General features: G+C 40.9%; 1 protein-coding gene across 2 annotated transcripts in view; it reads left to right on the forward strand.

Moving 5' to 3' along the window:
* Window positions 1-1,297: 1,297 nt before the first annotated feature.
* Window positions 1,298-19,455, forward strand: part of LOC110490053 (fibroblast growth factor 12) — a 116,191-nt gene continuing 98,033 nt past the window's right edge. Inside the window, exons 1-2 of one of the 2 annotated variants that reach the window (XM_021563178.2) lie at window positions 1,298-1,416; window positions 1,583-1,737. In XM_021563178.2, the coding sequence (XP_021418853.1) occupies window positions 1,698-1,737 (40 nt within the window). In that variant the 5' untranslated portion in view covers window positions 1,298-1,416; window positions 1,583-1,697. Of the gene's footprint in view, window positions 1,738-19,455 lie in introns of both variants that reach the window. The other variant, XM_021563177.2, reaches the window with a different exon arrangement.

The following is a 19,455-nucleotide window of genomic DNA, read 5'->3' on the forward strand; positions in this document are numbered from 1 at the left end:
CATAACATTTTCAATTTCAATCTTTTTTGGAGCCACTAAAATGTAATATGTCATCACTTATAGTCTCCATAGCAACTTACAGCCAGGCAGCCCTTCAGCCCCTACTGCCTACAGGTCACACAAAAGTAACATCACTGTACTTGGGTACCAACCTGTGTTACCATGGAAACTCACACACTAAACCCATTTGCTAAAAATCCTGCAAACATGTTTAAATTCCTCCAGCCTACACCTGCACCCATTTGAGTCATCACTTGAGACCATATCTGGAAAAGAACAGGACTTGTAGTTTAGTGTGTATCTTCAGCCTCGACAGCAGAAATCTTAGGCCTATATAAATGGGATCAAATGGACTTCTGAGCTCAGCTAAATTATGTGAGAACCAAACGTCTGAGTGTTTTGAACACAAATGAGTCAATATAAAAATCGCAAAAGAGTAGGAAAATGTTATTCGGGGGAATCTGATAGCACCCTATCTTGTGATAGTCTTTTTATTTTTTTATTTTTTATTTTACCCCCTTTTTCTCCCCAATTTCGTGGTATCCAATTGTTGTAGTAGCTACTATCTTGTCTCATTGCTACAACTCCCGTACGGGCTCGGGAGAGATGAAGGCCATGCGTCCTCCGATACACAACCCAACCAGCCATACTGCTTCTTAACACAGCGCGCATCCAACCCGGAAGCCAGCCGCACCAATGTGTCGGAGGCTACACCGTGCACCTGGCAACCTTGGCTAGCGCGCACTGTGCCCGGCCCGCCACAGGAGTCGCTGGTGCGCGATGAGACAAGGAGATCCCTACCGACCAAGCCCTCCCAAACCCGGACGACGCTAGGCCAATTGTCGCCCCACGGACCTCCCGGTCGCGACCGGTTACGACAGAGCATGTAGTACAGCGCCCTTAACCACTGCGCCACCCGGGAGGCCCTCATCTTGTGATAGTCAACGCTGCCAAGAGTGTGCAAAGATGTCATCATGGCAAAGGGTGGCAATTTGAAGAATCTCAAATATAAAATATATTTTGATTTGTTTAACACTTTTTTGGTTACTACATGATTCCATGTGTGTTATTTTAAAGTTTTGGTCTTCACTGTTATTCTACAATGTAGGAAATAGTAAAAAATACATAAAAACCCTTGAATGAGTAGGTGTTCTAATACTTTTGTAAAAGAGCAAAAAGCTTTATTTGATGACTATAAAAATACATATCAGGTAGTGCACAATAACAGGTGTTTGTTGTCGGATGCACAAATTCGATAGTGGAAGTGACCCTCCACTGTCTAACATGTCACCTTAAAACTCCAACAGGGGAGTCTGTCGTGACGTCAATTCTGTATTTCATAGGAGCCCGAGCTGCAGCATAGACTTCACCACCAAGGCGAGAGGACAGCTCCCGATAAACAGCGTGCGGACACTGGTAGGCTTAATGCACACGCGTGGACAGACACAGCGGTCAATTTGCTTGGTCGGAAATCACCCCAAAATATCCGAGTTAGCCATTTTGCCCTACACAATATCGACTCACGGACAGTCCGGCCATTGATAAACCAGCTGTTCTCACTGGTCACGCTTGTTGATTACAGAAGCAGACAAACCAGGAGGGAAGAAGAACCACATCCCGACCAGAACAGCTCTGACATCTCCCAGAAACGAAGCGTCTCTAACTTCCCTCCCTGATCAACCTAATCACAACGGGAGATGGAGATCATTAAAGTAGATAAAGCAGACAAAGCACCCGGTAAGCAACTTCTTTACTTATTTAATAACAGACTGTGTGGGTGTGAAATAATCGCAGCGTGTGTGTGTTCTGTGTATTGAATCAGTGGGTCTGGTGGCGTGTCAGCGGGGGTGCGTGGCCCACGCCTCTGTATGAGTAGACTGCGGTACTTGGTGCTCGTCTACACTTGACAGGCGCCTTGCAGCTTAGCCTACATGAAAATGGCAGTGGTGGATTTATAAGGTGTGGTTTATTTGGCTACGAACATCTGTGTCTGTTTCCTGTTGCCTCGGGCGTAGAGTATCCGTAGCCTACTACGACTTGCCCTTGTAAGCTACGTCGTTGCTTTTGTTTTCAGTGAATGGCTGACAGAACCCTGATGCAGCAAATTTACGCAGGTTAGCGTTTTTTGTAATGAATCTTGTTCTGGAGGCAGCTCTACGGAGCTGTCAGCTGGCACAGACTCAAAGTCATAACGTCGGATTTTAAACCTAACGCTAACCTTAACCACAATGCTAACTTTAATGCCTAACCCTAGTATTAAATTAAGACCAAAGCTATTTTTATTTTCGTGTATTTAATAAAGCCAATTTTGATTTTCCCATCTAGCAGAAATCACTTAGTTCTGCCTGCAGGGCAAGATTCTTGACAATAAACGTCAACCTGCCAAATGTACAGCTGCGTAGGGTTTCTGGAGGAGGGGAAGGGTGGGTTCTCTCAATTCTCTGGCTATGGGCAAGGCTGAAGGCCCACACACATTATCTTTACACATGTAGCAGCCTGTGTTCTAGCCTACATTGACACCTATATATATATATATATATATATATATATATCATCTATCATCTATAGGTGTCCCATTAGAATTTTCAAGTAACCTTCCTTCTATGTGTATGGGGCATCGGACACACACAAATAGACAACATCATGAATTGGCTATTGACAGAGAACATGTGCCATGGCCCGTGAAGCACATGTATTTAATAGGTAGATGAAAATCAGGCTGGTTTAGGCATTCTTTGACTGAACCAAATTTAAACTGATTATAAAAGACAGGCCAACTGTAATGGCTTGCAAACCATTACAGACTACAAATGGAAGAGAGATGCCCAGTGACATGAGCCACACAGATGAGCTAATTAACTTCTATGCTTGCTTCGAGGCAAGTAACAGTGAAACATTCATGAGAGCATCAGCTGTTCCGAACGACTGTGTGATCACGCTCTCCGCAGCCGATGTGAGTAAGACCTTTAAACAGGTCAACATTCACAAGGCCGCTGGGGCAGACAAATTACCAGAACGTGTACTCCGAGTGTAACCCTCTCACCAGGCTCGAATTTGACTCTCACGATATTACCTTACGCAGAATATCTCAGCCGGATGGGATATTAGGTGAGAAGGACATCTCCAATAAGAATCCCTATTGTAAACTATCTAGGATGATGACAACTAGGGGGTTAACTTCAGATAGAATGATTATAGATGTTTGTTATTGTATAAGGATATTTTTTCCCATGCATTAAATTGAAACAGTAAATGACTCCACCAAGTCAACAAACATAAGGTTCAAGATTTGTTTTATTACATTTTCAATGCACCACATCAAAATAAATACAAATAATAAACCCCAATGAGTCATGCACAACCAGTGTCCAAATTAGTTAAATCTTGCTTAATCCGTTGGCTGGCGTTGGAGCAAAAAAAAAAAAAATGACGACACACAAAGTCCAGAAGTACCCCACCGTTGTGGTTACTCACTACTCGTAGATATTTCCTCAGTGAAGTAGAGCTGTTCCGTGCAGGTTTCCTCAAGATCCACAGCAAGCACAGCTATCAATGCAGATAGTACTCCTTAGCAGTAACCAATATCCCATGGAAACATGAACTCGTTTATCTTCCCCAAGCAATTCTCTTTTGGTGTCACACGATGCTAGGCTAAACTTGAGGCTGTCAAATACCTCCTCGATGAGACGGTAGCTTCAGTCTTTACTAAGTCTTTAACAAAATGATAACTCATAAAATAAAATTGGTATTTCCCTTCAAAACTCGGTATGTATGGGTTTTGTTCTATTTTTGTCTTGTTACGTGGAGCAGCACAGGGAACCCAAGAGCAGACTCAGACGAGGAAACAGATGAATGAACCAAGGTATTTATTGTAACACAGGGAGATATGGAGTGCAGATCCGGTGAAGCTTGGATGAGTTGTAGGAAACCAGATATGGAGGCTGAAGTTGGAGTGTGCAGGGTTGGGACAGGGTAAACAGGTCCGGAGGGGAATCCAAGGGAATGGTGGTGTGGTGAGTTCAGAACAGGGTAGCAGGGTGGTAAGATGTGGAACAGGAGACAGGACCGGAGTCAGGGCAGCAAAATGAACAGAGACTACATTCTGGCAGAGTGGAAGTGGCAGAACTGAGTATTTGTAGAGGTCTTGATAATGGAACGAATTGCAGCTAGGGATCTGCTCTGACTCCAGTACACCTGTCTCCAATCACACAATCACACAGGGAAGGGAAGGGAAGGGAAGGGAAGGGAAGGGGAGCACACGCTGTGGGAATGGCTGCAGGTCAAGCAGGCACCAGATGACCACCAGGGGGCGTGGCAGGAGCAGATGTGACACTTTTATAATTTTTCTTCACCAACAGTCATAATGTAATGTCCATCCTTTTCTCAATGTCTCTCTCCCTCTCTTTTTTTCCCAGGCCTTCCGTTAACCAGGTCAACTCCCATTGGCCACAGCTTAACTAGCGACCTTATTGGTCAAAACTTAAACTTTAAAAGTAAACCAACCTATTCACTTAAATATTCAGAATTAATTATAACAAATAAACACAATACTTGGTTCTACCAAGGGTATTACACAAGCATGCGCTGACCAACTGGCAAGTGTCTTCACTGACATTTTCAAACTCTCCCTGTCTGAGTCTGTAATACCAACATGTTTCAAGCAGACCACCATAGTCCCTGTGCCCAAGAACACTAAGGTAACCTGCCTAAATGACTACCGACCTATAGCACTCAAGTCTGTAGTCATGAAATGCTTTGAAAGGCTGATCATGGCTCACATCAACATCATTATCTCAGAAACCCTAGACCCACTCCATTTTGCATACCGCACGATCAGATCCACAGATGATGCAATCTCTATTGCACTCCACACTGCCCTTTCCCACCTGGACAAAAGGAACATCTATTTGAGAATGGGTTGCATCACTGCCTGGATGGCAACTACTCGGCCTCCGACCGCAAGGCACTACAGAGGGTGCTGCGTACAGCCCAGTACATAACCCGGGACAATCGTCCTGCCATCCAGGACCTCTATACCAACCGGTGTCAGAGGAAGGCCCTAAAAACAGCTTTTACCCCCACGCCATAAGACTCCTGAACAGCTAATCACATGGCTACCCAGACCATTTGCATTGCCCCCCTCCCTTCTACGCTGCTGCTGCTCTCTGTTATTATCTATACATAGTCTCTTTAATAACTCTACCTACATGTACATTTTACCTCGACACCGGTGCCCCCGCACATTGACTTTGTACCGGTACCCCCTGTATATAGCCCAGCTATTGTTATTTACTGCTGCTCTTTAATTATTTGTTATTCTTGACTTTTATTTTTTTTTTAGGTATTTTCTTAAAACTGCATTGTTGGTTAAGGGCTTGTAAAGTAAGCATTTCACACATGTTCTATTTGGTGCATGTGACAAATAAAATGTGATTTGAAATGGCACCATATTCCATATGGAACTAGCACACTACCTTTGACAAGGCCCATTGGTAGTGCAGTATATAACTAATAGAGTGCTATTTTGGAAGCATACATGGACACGTGGTGAATTAAACCCTTTCTAACATGCTGTTTCATTTTAGAAATGTTTTAATAATTTAGCAGATGCTCTTATCCAGAGTAACTTACAGGAGCAATTAGGGTTAAGTGCCCTGCTCAAGGGCATATCGACAGATTTGTCACCTAGTCAGCACAGGGATTTGAACCAGACCTTTTGGTTACTTGCCCAAAAGTCTTCAACACTAGGCTACCTGCCATTTCAGACAAGGAACTGCACCATTCTCTTTTTTAATTGAATTTCATATTGTGATTAAATTGGAAAATCTTGGCTATGACTTTGTCAGTACTTGATTGCATTATAAGATGTGCTAAAAGCTAAATGCTTCTGTACACAGCTTTGCAAAAATAACTTGAATATAGACGAGGCAAGGGCAATTTCAGGTGTGTGTGTGTGTTTGTGTGTAAGTATTTTAAACAGACAGCTCCGTACATTCAGCTTGTCAACACCTCTTACAAAAACAAGTAGGGAGGAAGTCAATCTCTCTTCCACTTTGAGCCATGAGCGATTGACATGCATGTCATTAAGGTTAGCTCTCTGTGTACTTTTAAGGGCCAGCAGTGAGCCAACTGCAATCTTCCTAAGTCCCTCTTTGTGGCACCATTACTGAACAGTAGTCTAGAAGTGCCAAAACTAGGACCTGTAGGACCTGCCTTGTTGATGGTGTTGTTAATTAAGAAGGCAGAGCAACGCTTTATTATGAACATACTTCTCCCCATCGTAGCTACTGTTGTATCAATATGTTTTAACCATGGCAGTTTCAAATCCAGAGTTACTCCAGGCAGTTTAGTCACCTCAACTTGCTAAATTTCCACATTATTCATTACAATATTTAGTCGAGGTTTAGGGTTTAGTGAATGATTTGTCCCAAATATAATGCTATTAGTTTTGGAAATATTTAGGACTAACTTATTCCTTGCTATCCATTCTTAAACTAACTGCAGCTTTTTGTTAAGCGTTGCAGTCATTTCAGTTGCTGTACTAGCTGACGTGTATAGTGTTTGTCATCCGCATAGATAGACACACTGGCTTTACTCAAGGCTAGTGGCATGTCGTTAGTAAAGATTGAAACCTGGCCGGTTGGTGCCAGAATAACAACCTTTCCCGTAATCAAGACAAAGGAGATGATTGTGGACTACAGGAAAAGGAGGACCGAGTACACCCCCATTCACACCGACAGGGCTGTAGTGGAGCAGGTTGAGAGCTTCAATTTCCTTGGTGTCCACATCACCAACAAACTAGAATGGTCCAACATACCAAGACAGTCGTGAAGAGGGCACATCAAAACCTATTCCCCTTCAGGAGACTGAAAAGATATGGCATGGGTCCTGAGATCCTCAAAAGGTTCTACAGCTGCAACATCAAGAACATCCTGACTGGTTGCATCACTGCCTGGTACGCCAATTGCTCAGCCTCCGACCGCAAGGCACTACAGAGGGTAGTGCGTACGGCCCAGTACATCACTGGGGCTAAGCTGCCTGCCATCCAGGACCTCTATACCAGGTGGTGTCAGAGGAAGGCCATAAAAATGGTCAAAGACCCTAGCCACCCCAGTCATAGACTGTTCTCTCTGCTACCGCATGGTAAGCGGTACCGGAGAGCCAAGTCTAGGACCAAAAGGCTTCTCAACAGCTTTTACCCCTCTGTTTATCATCTGCGCACTTTAACTATACATTCATGTACATATTACCTCAATTAACCCGGTGCCCCCGCACATTGGCTACCTAGCCTAGCCTAGATAACGTTAGACAGTTAGTTAACTGTTAGCCACCTAGCTAGAATTCGTAACATATCATACGTTTTGTAAATTCGTAACATAATGTATGTTTTGCAATTTTGAAACATGTTATGCACATTGTAATTCATAACATATCATACGAAATGGGTGATCGACATTCACAAATTAATAGATACCATATGAAACACAACATATCATACTAAATGGAGCCTCTTGGATTTACATACAGATTAATACGAAATGCTCTGAGACTAGGTTGGTATGTCAAGTCAGTCAGTTCCTAGGTGTGTTATGAAACTAAGCCAAAGCTCAATGGAGAATCTATTGAAAGTGCTTCTTGGGCCAGGATTAGGCTTAATATGTGTCCGGGAAAATGACCTATAAAGTCCACTCACTCAATTAATTTGTTTCAGGTCAGCATCACAAACATAGCAAAAAAAATCAGAATTCAGAATTTCCAGACACATACATCATTTTCATTGAGGCTGTGTCAATACAATTCCATACAAAAATAAAATCGATATTGATCCATTACACAGAGACAACAGAAATGGTTAGTTTTGTTGTCACAGTACCCAGACCCACCACACAACAGTAACTCTCCTTCCCTTACCTACTGTTTTACATAGGGGCAAGCCCTGTCTGTGAGAGGGTGTTTAGGTTCTCCTCTGCTGCTGAGAGTGTAACTTGAGGCCCTGATGATGGGCCAAAAGGGTTTCCCTCTCGCCCTCTCTCTCTCTCTCCACCAGCTGGCCGGCTAGCTAAGAGAGGCCAGGAAAAGCCAGACACACACAGTCAAACAAGGTGCTGGGTTACACAATCAATGTCTGTCTGTTACATTGCCCAGATGTAGTGGAGAAAAAATCCAAACAAACTTGGTTGCCAAAGGTGGGAAGTCCCCAGGCCCCCAAAGCAGAGTAGTGTTGTGGCTGCTTTGTCAAAGATTTCCAGCTGAATATTAGACCGATGTTATGTTTTTTTCCCTTTCCCTCAACTCCTCTACCACCCTGTCTTGGGAGGGACACTTTTTATTATTCATCAGGCCTGGGTTTACATAGTATGAGTAAAAGCTCAATCATGCAAAGCTTAAGTATTTTAAAGATACTGTTGGAGACCAGGGGCTCTATTTTTGGTTGGCGTTAGAGACGCTAGTGTCAAACACACGTTAGTTTGCAATTTCGTATTGTAAAAACTGGCACAATGGCGTTTTCCAGCCCTAACGCCATGTTCTGCAATTTACCTGTCTTATATCAGCTCACTTGTGCACAGATGGGCGGGGTGGAAATATTTGAGGTGTGTCCTTAACATGATCCAGAGTGCTAATTTCAGGCAGCACCCAAAGGGATATTTAAGACCAACCAGAAGCTGGTTTTTAGAGGTAACGCAGTTGGTTATGGTTGTGGTGATCATAACATTTTGTCAACCGTGATTGTCAAGCAAATAACTGCTGGTCTCACGGTAATTGACCGTTAATTAACATAAACACATTTAGTATCTCCTGGTTTCCACGCATAACCTACGAGCCACTGATGCAGACCTTTGGAACATCTACATTTTAAAAAGTCTAATAAATCCATTATTTATTTTATACACGTCTAAAGAAACATGATTTGAAGAAAATGTAGTCTGTTTCAGAAGAACAGAATAGCATACTCTGAGTTTGGCCAATGCCGTATGGCTGTGTTCAAATAGTTCAATTAGCAGACAAAATTTGCTAATAATTCTGTGGAATTATTTAATATTATTTTATAGTATGAAGAATACAATTGAACATGTCTGAATAAAATAGAAAGGATATTTTCTCCAAATGATTTGAGTGAGTGTGCACATTAAGCTATTCTGTGTTGAGTGGTTAACAAAGAAACAGGTACTCCTATATGCTTAATTTATAGTTATTTATGTAACTTTAGTTGTGATACAAGTGTTGGGCTATATGTTGTGATTTTAAATACATTCTAAGCCTGCATGATGTGACTCTAATGATGATTTGAAAAGCTCTGCTTTGTTTTTTGAGCAGGCTGTACATACTTTATCAGTCTCATTCACAATTTGACAACCACTTGATAATGCCTCAAATTTCATTCCCTTTGCGTGGCCGTAATGCCCCCTCAAAAAATCCTTCGACCTCATGGCTTGTTTTTTCTTTTGACATGCACAGTCAACTGTGAGTACTTACAGTGCCTTGCGAAAGTATTCGGCCCCCTTGAACTTTGCGACCTTTTGCCACATTTCAGGCTTCAAACATAAAGATATAAAACTATATTTTTTGTGAAGAATCAACAACAAGTGGGACACAATCATGAAGTGGAACGACGTTTATTGGATATTTCAAACTTTTTTAACAAATCAAAAACTGAAATATTGGGCGTGCAAAATTATTCAGCCCCTTTACTTTCAGTGCAGCAAACTCTCTCCAGAAGTTCAGTGAGGATCTCTGAATGATCCAATGTTGACCTAAATGACTAATGATGATAAATACAATCCACCTGTGTGTAATCAAGTCTCCGTATAAATGCACCTGCACTGTGATAGTCTCAGAGGTCCGTTAAATGCGCAGAGAGCATCATGAAGAACAAGGAACACACCAGGCAGGTCCGAGATACTGTTGTGAAGAAGTTTAAAGCCGGATTTGGATACAAAAAGATTTCCCAAGCTTTAAACATCCCAAGGAGCACTGTGCAAGTGATAATATTGAAATGGAAGGAGTATCAGACCACTGCAAATCTACGAAGACCTGGCCGTCCCTCTAAACTTTCAGCTCATACAAGGAGAAGACTGATCAGAGATGCAGCCAAGAGGCCCATGATCACTCTGGATGAACTGCAGAGATCTCAATGTGCAAAACTGATATAGACATACCCCAAGCGACTTACAGCTGTAATCGCAGCAAAAGGTGGCGCTACAAAGTATTAACTTAAGGGGGCTGAATAATTTTGCACGCCCAATTTTTCAGTTTTTGATTTGTTAAAAAAGTTTGAAATATCCAATAAATGTCGTTCCACTTCATGATTGTGTCCCACTTGTTGATTCTTCACAAAAAAATACAGTTTTATATATTTATGTTTGAAGCCTGAAATGTGGCAAAAGGTCGCAAAGTTCAAGGGGGCCGAATACTTTCGCAAGGCACTGTATATAGACAGGTGTATGCCTTTCCAAATCATGTCATATCAATTGAATTTACCACAGGTGGACTCCAATCAAGTTGTAGAAACATCTCAAGGATTATCAATGGAAACAGGATGCACTTGAGCTCAAAATCGAGTCTCATAGCAAAGGTTCTGAATACTTAGGTAAATAAGGTATTTCTGGTTTTTATTTGTAATAAATTAGCAAACATTTCTAAACCTGTTTTTGCTTTGTCATTATGAGGTATTGTGTGTAGATTGCTGAGGATTTTTTTTTAATGTAAAACATTTTAGAATAAGGTCTGTCATGTTACAAAATGTTGAATGAATCAAGAGGTCTGAATACCTTCCAAAGGCACTGTATAACGGACTAACATTGGAGTTGATTCCAAAGGAGATACATAAAAGACCTTAAATACATAACCTTAAGCAATCACATATTTTGCCACTGCGCAAGTTCTGATTGGCCATATCTTCACAATAGGCCCACAAAGAGGTAGACAGATTGGAGTGGATGATGGGCAAGGCCCATCTTGTCATGCTTGCTTCTGTGACACCTCAGACTGGGTGATGCTTTCAATCCTTGGCCACAGAACAGAGGGTGAATGTTGAATTCTTCCATAGACCATACCACAAACACTCTCTCTCTCACTCTCGTAAAGCACACAAACACTCTCCCCCACTTCTCTCTATACCCCCTCTCACTGAAACGTCCTCTCACTGTCAAAAGTGTTTATTTTCAGCAAACTGAATTAACATGTGTAAATATTTGTTTGAACACAACAATATTCAACAACAGACATGTAACTTACAGATACTGAATAATGTGTCCCTGAACAAAGGGGGAGTCAAAATCAAAAGTAACAGTCAGTATCTGGTGTGGCCACCAGCTGCATTAAGTACTGCAGTGCATCTTCTCCTCATGGACTGCACCAGATTTGACAGTTCTTTCTGTGAGATATTACCCCACTTTTCCACCAAGGCACCTGCAAGTTCCTGGACATTTCTGGGGGGAATGGCCCTAGCCCTCACCCTCCAATCCAACAGGTCCCAGACGTGCTCAATGGGATTGAGATCCGGGCTTTTCGCTGGCCATGGCAGAATACTGACATTCCTGTCTTGCCGGAAATCACACACAGAACGAGCAGTATGGCTGGTGACATTGTCATGCTGGAGGGTCATGTCAGGATGAGCTTGCAGGAAGGGTACCACATGAAGGAGGAGGATGTCTTCCCTGTAATGCACAGCGTTGAGATTGCCTGCAATGACAACAATGATACTCTGACCCACCCTTCCGGACCCTCCACCTCCAAATTGATCCCGCTTCAGAGCCTCGGTGTAACGCTCATTCCTTCGACGATAAACGCGAATACGACCATCACCCCTGGTGAGACAAACATGCCACTCGTCGGTGAAGAGCACTTTTTGCCAGTCCTGTCTGGTCCAGCAAAGGTGGGTTTGTGTCCATAGGCGACATTGTTGCCGGTGATGTCTGGTGAGGACCTGCCTTACAACAGGCCTACAAGCCCTCAGTTCAGCCTCTCTCAGCCTATTGCGGACAGTCTGAGCACTGATGGAGGGATTGTGCATTCCTGGTGTTACTCGGGCAGTTGTTGTTGCCGTCCTGTACCTGTCCCACAGATATCTAATGGGTTAGGACCCAGATCGCAGTTCCTATGTCTTCCACTAGATGTCAACAGATGTACCGATCCTGTTGTCGTTTAACCTTTCTAGCGCAGGCGTTCCGCTAGTGACCCACTTCGACAACATCTGGTGAAATTGCAGAGCGCCATATTCAAAATACAGAAATAGTCATAATAAATATTCATAAAATTACAAGTTTTATACATTGGCTTAAAGATTAACTTCTTGTTAATCCAGCCGCTTTGTCAGATTTCAAAAAGGCTTTGCTGCGAAAGCATACCATGCGATTATCTGAGGACAGCACCCCGCTTACAAACATTTTTTCACGAAAGTCAGAAATAGCCATAAAATTAATAATTTACCTTTGAAGATCTTCATCTGGTTGCAGTTACAAGAGTCCCAGCTACACAATAAATGTTAGTTGTTTTTTTCTTCGATAAAGTTCCTCTTTATATCCCAAAACCTCAGTTTTGTTGGCACGTTTTGTTCAGTACTCCACTGGCTCAAAGGCGGTCAAAACATGCAGACGAATACATCCTGATAGTACCGGTTTGTCGAAACATGTCAAACGATGTTTATAATTAATCCTAAGGTTGTCAGTTGTCTAAATAATCGATAATATTTCAACTGGTCAATAGCGTATTCAATAGAAAGGAAAAACAACGAAGGGCGGGCACTCGGTCACTCGCGCAAACCAGCACTGCATGATTCTACAGTCGACTGACAAAGGTCTCATTCTTCTTCATTGTTCAGAAAACAAGCCTGAAACAATGTCTAAAGACAAGACTTTTGACATCTAGTGGAAGCCATAGGAACTGCAATCTGGGTCCTAACCCATTAGATACTCTATAGGCATTCAATTGAAAACTACCCACATCAAAAAACATCCCACTTCCTGGATGGATTTTCCTCAGGTTTTCGCATGCCATATCAGTTATGTTATACTCACAGACATTATTTTAACTTTGGAGTGTTTTCTATCCAAATCTACCAATTATATGCACATCCTATTTTATGGGCCTGAGTAACAGGCAGTTTACTTTGGGCATGCTTCTCATCCAGATGTCGAAATACTGCCCCCAAGCCATAAGAAGTTTTCTGTAATCATTATTACGTGATTAAACTAATCATGTAAATGTAATTAACTAGGAAGTTGGCACCAAGGAAAATCTTCAGATTACAAAGTTATAATTTTCCTAATGTAACATCTGATCAATTAGTCTTCTAATTAATTAATTATTATTTACCTCACGTTAGTCTTATTCCAAATGTCGTAATAATTGGTTATCTGCACGAACCCAGCCTTTACTATGAATCATCCATACACCAATTGTCTTAATCATTTATTTACTAACTAACTAAACAATCACATAAATGCATAAACAAACAAACAGTAGATATGGTTCCAAGGAAATGATGGGGGAGGTTCACTAGTGGGCTAAGCCGATATGACGGCTTGGTGGATAAAGGGAAGTGGGTATGGAGTGAGAAGGGCGTGAAAGACAAGAGTCACTACACAGTTGATAATTATATTAATTAAAATGCTAATCCTTTACAGATGAACGCTCACTCATTCGGGAATAATTGCAATCAATATATATTTACGCTCAGTGTGTTGTCGTGATCTCTGTTGGAATCGTCTGTCTTTCTGTTGGAAAGTTCATCCAAGCGTCTCTCTGCTTCCCTGGAGTCTTTCGTGGTTGGAATGGATACTTCAGAGTACCATTCAGAAATGTTCTTATAGCATAGATGTTTCGGTGGTTGTCGGTCTTCGCGTATCAGGTTGACACAACTTCTAGCTGCAGACTAGTAATTAGTATTGAAGATTTGCTCTTATTCTGTCGGGATCGAGTTGAACCATTTCCACCCGTGTAGCCAAAGGTCCACGTGGTATGGTTAGGAATTCAGCAACCATTACAACCTTAGCTTATACTGAGGTTTTTTACTCAACCTTCACCCCCTCAGCTGACCGAGGTACACGTGGTCTAAAGAGGATTTCTTCAGGTGGGGTTTTATTCATAAAAGTAGAAAAGGGCTGTCCCATGACGCCAGATCATGTCTGTGCTCACGGCGGCGGGTCACTGACTTGGTTAAACTTTAAAGGGAATACAATTATCTTTCATTAAAAGGGTTAACATCACCTTACATCATTTAACAAATAGTTTCATCTTTACTCATTCATTTTATACATTAATTAGACACAAACCTCATAACGGAGGCACCTGTATAAACAGAGTTATGTTAATGTAGCTGTATTGTCTTTCATGAGGACACAAACAGGAAACAAAATGGACCGTGTCGTAGCTGGCTTCTCCACCGACCGTTTACACCATCTCCAAAACATGGATATTGTTCAGTTCTCAAGTTCTGTGATGTAGAAGAAGTTCCTTTGTTCTACTGGGAAACGCTCTCTCTATACTGCATGGCAATGAGGAGAGAGTCTCCTCCAGGAACTTACGACCTGAGATAACAGAACCTGGGTGTAGGAGGGAGGGAGGGGGAAGCCACTCGCTATACCCAAAGAGGGTCATGTCATGACACTGTGCAGGTGTTGTTACACGTGGTCTGCCACTGCGAGGACAATCAGCTGTCCATCCTGTTTCCCTGTAGCGCTGTCTTAGGCGTCTCACAGTACGGACATTGCAATGTATTGCCCTGGCCACATCTGCAGTCCTCATGCCTACTTGCAGCATGCCTAAGGCCCGTTCACGCAGATGAGCAGGGACCCTGGGCATCCTTCTTTTGGTGTTTTTCAGAGTCAGTAGAAAGGCCTCTTTAGTGTCCTAAGTTTTCATAACTGACCTTAATTGCCCACCGTCTGTAAGCTGTTGTTGTCTTAACGACCGTTCCACAGGTGCATGTTCATTAATTGTTTATGGTTAATTGAACAAGCATGGGAAACCGTGTTTAAACCCTTTACAATTAAGATCTGTGAAGTTATTTGGATTTTTTACGAATTATCTTTGAAAGACATGGTCCTGAAAAAGGGCTGTTTCTTTTTTTTGCTGAGTTTATGAAGAGTTTCTTTCCATACACTGTATACAAAACATTAAGCACCCCTCTTTCCATGACATAGACTGACCAGGTGAATCCAGGTGAAAGTTAGAATCTCTTATTGATGTCACTTGTTAAATCCACTTCAATCAGTGTAGATGAAGGGGAGGAGACAGGTTAAATAATGATTTTTAAGCCTTGAGACATGGATTGTGTATGTGTGCCATTCAGAGCGTGAATGGGCAAGAAAAAAGATTGAAGTGCTTTTAAATGGGTATGGTAGTAGGTGCCAGGCGTTTATGTCAAGATCTGCAAATGCTCTTGGGTTTTTCACGCTCAACAGTTTCCTGTGTGTATCATGAATGGTCCAACACTGGAAGGACATCCAGCCAACTTGACACAACTGTGGGAAGCATTGGAGCCATTCTTGTGGAATACTTTTGACACCTTGTAGAGTCCATGCCCCAATGAATTGAGGCTATTCTGAGGAGGGGGAGGGCAATTCAATATTAGGAAGGTGTTCTTAATGTGTTATACACTTACAGTACCAGTTTTACATTTTACATTGTAAAAAAAGTGAAGACATCAAAACTATGAAAGAACACATGGAATCATGTAGTAAACAAAAAAGTGTTAAACCAATCAAAGTGTATGTTACATTTGAGATTCTTCAAAGTAGCCACCCTTTGCCTTGCTGACAGCTTTGCACATTTTGGAATGCATTTTAATTAACAGGTGTGACTTGTTAAAAGTTAATTTGTGTAATTTCTTTCCTTCTTAATGCGTTTGAGCCAATTAACTGTGTTGCGACAAGGTAGGGGTGGTAATACAGAAGATAGCCCTATTTGGTAAAAGACCAAGTCCATAATGTTGCAAGAGCAGCTCAAATAAGTTAAATAAAGGTAAAATAAATATGCTCTGGCTGGAATGTTATTGGATATATATGAAAATAACTTCCTGAAGATTGATTCTCTACTTAGTTTGACCAGTTTATTCGACCTGGAATATATATTTTTGAAGTTTTCGTCCAAGTTCTCCTTGCTTTTGGGCACGTGAGCTGAAAGTGCTAGCAAATGCAGCTAATTGGACACTAGTATTGGACATTATGGAACAAAACAACGATTTATTGTGGAACTAGGACTCCTTGTACTGCATTCTGATGAAAGATCATCAAAGGTAAGGGAATATTTATGATGTAATTTCGTATTTCTGTTGACTCCAACATGGCGGAGAAATATATTTACATCTGAGCACTATCTCAGATTATTGCATGGTAGACTTTTTTCGTAACGTTTAAAAAAAATCTGACAGTGGTTGCATTAAGAACCAGTGTATCTTTAATTATATGTAGAACATGTATCTTTAGTCAAAGTTTATGATGAGTATTTCTGTTATCTGGCGTAGCTTTCTATAATTCCTCCGGATATTTTGGAGGCATTTCTGAACATGGCGTCAATGTAAACCGAGATTTGTGGATATAAATATGCATATTATCGAACCAAACATAAATGTATTGTGTAACATGTTATGAGTGTCATCTGATGAAGATTTTCAAAAGGTTAGTGATTAATTTTATCTCTAATCCTGCTTTTGTGACTATCTTTGGCTGGGAAAAAATGGCTTTTTTTGTTGATTTGGTGGTGGTCTAACATAAATATGTTAAATAAATAAATCAATGTTGTGTTTTCGCTGTAAAACATTAAAAAAATCGGACATGATGGGTAGATGAACAAGATGTTTATCTTTCATTTGCTGTATTGGACTTGTTAATGTGTGAAAGTTAAATCTAGAAGCAGTAAAACACGGCATAGCATGACTAATTATGTAATTTCCCACAACAAAATTTGGTGTTCATTTGCGAGATCACCACTGATCTCTTTTAGATGCTCCACTGCAACAGTCAAGTTACCCTCACCCTGGGGTATAAATGTACAACAATGGTCACCTATCATTTGGTACACTTTTATGCAAACATTCTGTCTCAAACACATGCCCTGAATGTACTTTTCCTCCTGTTACAAATACATTTTGCACAATGAATCATTGTATCTAACCCATAACACGTTAGTCGCTACTGCTAGTCCACTTACATAGTTATAAACATACTAATGCTCAGGTCAATTGTACTGTATCATCCAGAAAGCCATATGTATTGATGCGCTTTAACATTAGAATTCTGATAATATGATAAAACAAAACCCCTATTATCAATGTTATACAACCCAAATGAAGAATGACAGACTCAATGTGAAGCACTGAAGACTATCACTCAAATTCAAGACCCTCAACTTAGCACACACCAACACAGTTAGAATGTAGATTTACAAACAAGGGACCATATATAGACAGTTTGTACTACTGATTACCTTTATTAACTTTTCTCATTACAGCCCCCGTTTATCCCTGTCTTACATTGTCGTGAGTGGCACGTTAATGACAGATCGGTAAATCAATATATTCTTAATCTAAATTACTATAAATTTCACTGTGTGCAGACCTCCACAATCAACCTGATTCCCCAAATAAACAATTACGACACGGTTGACCCAGGGTCGTAGTGAAAGCCATTTCTTCAGCCGGTTAGGGGGGATTGAGGTTCACACTGTTTGTGGTCAAATTATTCCTTCCATGCATCTAGACACCATCTGTGGTCACCTTCGCCATAACCTCGAAAGAGGATAGACCAGAACAACAGTTTAGTTTAGGGCATTTCTGATTATTTACTATATGGCAAATGTATTATTACTACCAATATTCTTAATACAGATTTGAAAAAAATGTCAAGGAGAGAAAATAATACATTGTTTAAACCATTTCCCCCCCAAATAGGCTTATACTCATCATCTTGGCGATCTCACTGCAAAGTTACAGGGTCAGGGAGTTAGAGGGCCAATCCTTAGACATCCCGACCCAATCTGATGAGATTTGTATCGAAACAAAGCCAAAACAAGAACAACCAAACAACAACAGCAATACACATAACAACAACAATACACATATATCACTCCAGTTGGGGAAAACTTCAATCCATTTGGAGTAACCCTCAACCATTACCAACACATTTTACTTCCTTTTTTAGGCAGACGTAAAGATTCATTTTTTTTCATATTTACCAAAGGGCCCCAGGGGCTCGGTAATAAAAAACAACGACAACACTGCCCGTTAATAAAAAATAAACAAATTACAATAACAAATAAAATTAGAATTACAACTCTTGATAACTCCATAAGGAAATAAGTATATCCCATAAGGTAATGGTAAAATAGACAAGAGACAGGTGTCAGGGACAACGCCCTCTCTCTTTCCCTTCTCGTTTTCCAAATCTCACACAGGACTATTGCTAAATTATAAACTTCTACATAATTACTATTGTTTACATATCCCATTTAAATCTCACCCAATGTCTTCAGTCTTTCTATTGAGGGTGATCGGGCCTCACCAGGAAGTCAGAACAAAGGTCATTCCACCCCATTAAGTGTTTTATTTTCTTTCCCTGTACCTCAGAAACCGTTTCTAACATTTTCATCATTCGGTGTACCCAGTTTACAACCAAATTAAAAAGATCCCACACAATAAATCCAACATGGAGAGTTGTGTGTGCGTGTGCTGGTAAAACGTATAGCAAAACAAACAAAACAATGGCCAGGCCATACTTATTTGGGAACTCCCTTTATGGCAGAATCCGGATACTTTATAAAACTGCAGAATTATACTAACTGCTCTCCCAAGGCAACAACCTCGGGAAACATTTCAAAGGTAGAAAAAAATAAACATGGTTAGTTTTCACTTTGCTAAATCTTAATCATATTACTATTAATCATATTACATATTACTAAAATACGGTCCATACTGTCCTTAATATAACTCTCTCGTCAATACACACACACTCAGGAAACAAAAACAAACACAGAAAACAAACAGTATTTGGTTAGGAACATCTTCCTTTCTTATAATTGAAAAAGAGTAATTTCTTCTCCACTAAAATATTTTTTAATTACTGTGTCATTTTTTAAATTTTGCACCCACATGATAGTTCCTCCTATGCACATTTCCGTGTAGGGTTTAAATGTAATAGCTGGCTTCTCAATCATCACCAACTGTTTTAACCTCTCTAGGGTATGTGGGACGCTAGCGTCCCATCTGGCCAACATCCAGTGAAGTTGCAGAGCGCCAAATTCAATTACAGAAATGCTCATTATAAAAATTCAGAAAACAAAACATATTTTGTATAGGTTTAAAGATTAACTTCTTGTTAAACCAACCACAGTGTCATATTTATAAAATGCTTTTCGGCGAAAGCATACCTAGCCCAGAACATAGCCTAGTTGACAAATTATTACAAACAGTAACCAGCCAAGCAGAAGCGTTACAAAACTCAGAAATATAGATAGAAT

Source organism: Oncorhynchus mykiss, chromosome 15 (genome assembly GCF_013265735.2).
Source record: "Oncorhynchus mykiss isolate Arlee chromosome 15, USDA_OmykA_1.1, whole genome shotgun sequence".
Taxonomy (NCBI): domain Eukaryota; kingdom Metazoa; phylum Chordata; class Actinopteri; order Salmoniformes; family Salmonidae; genus Oncorhynchus; species Oncorhynchus mykiss.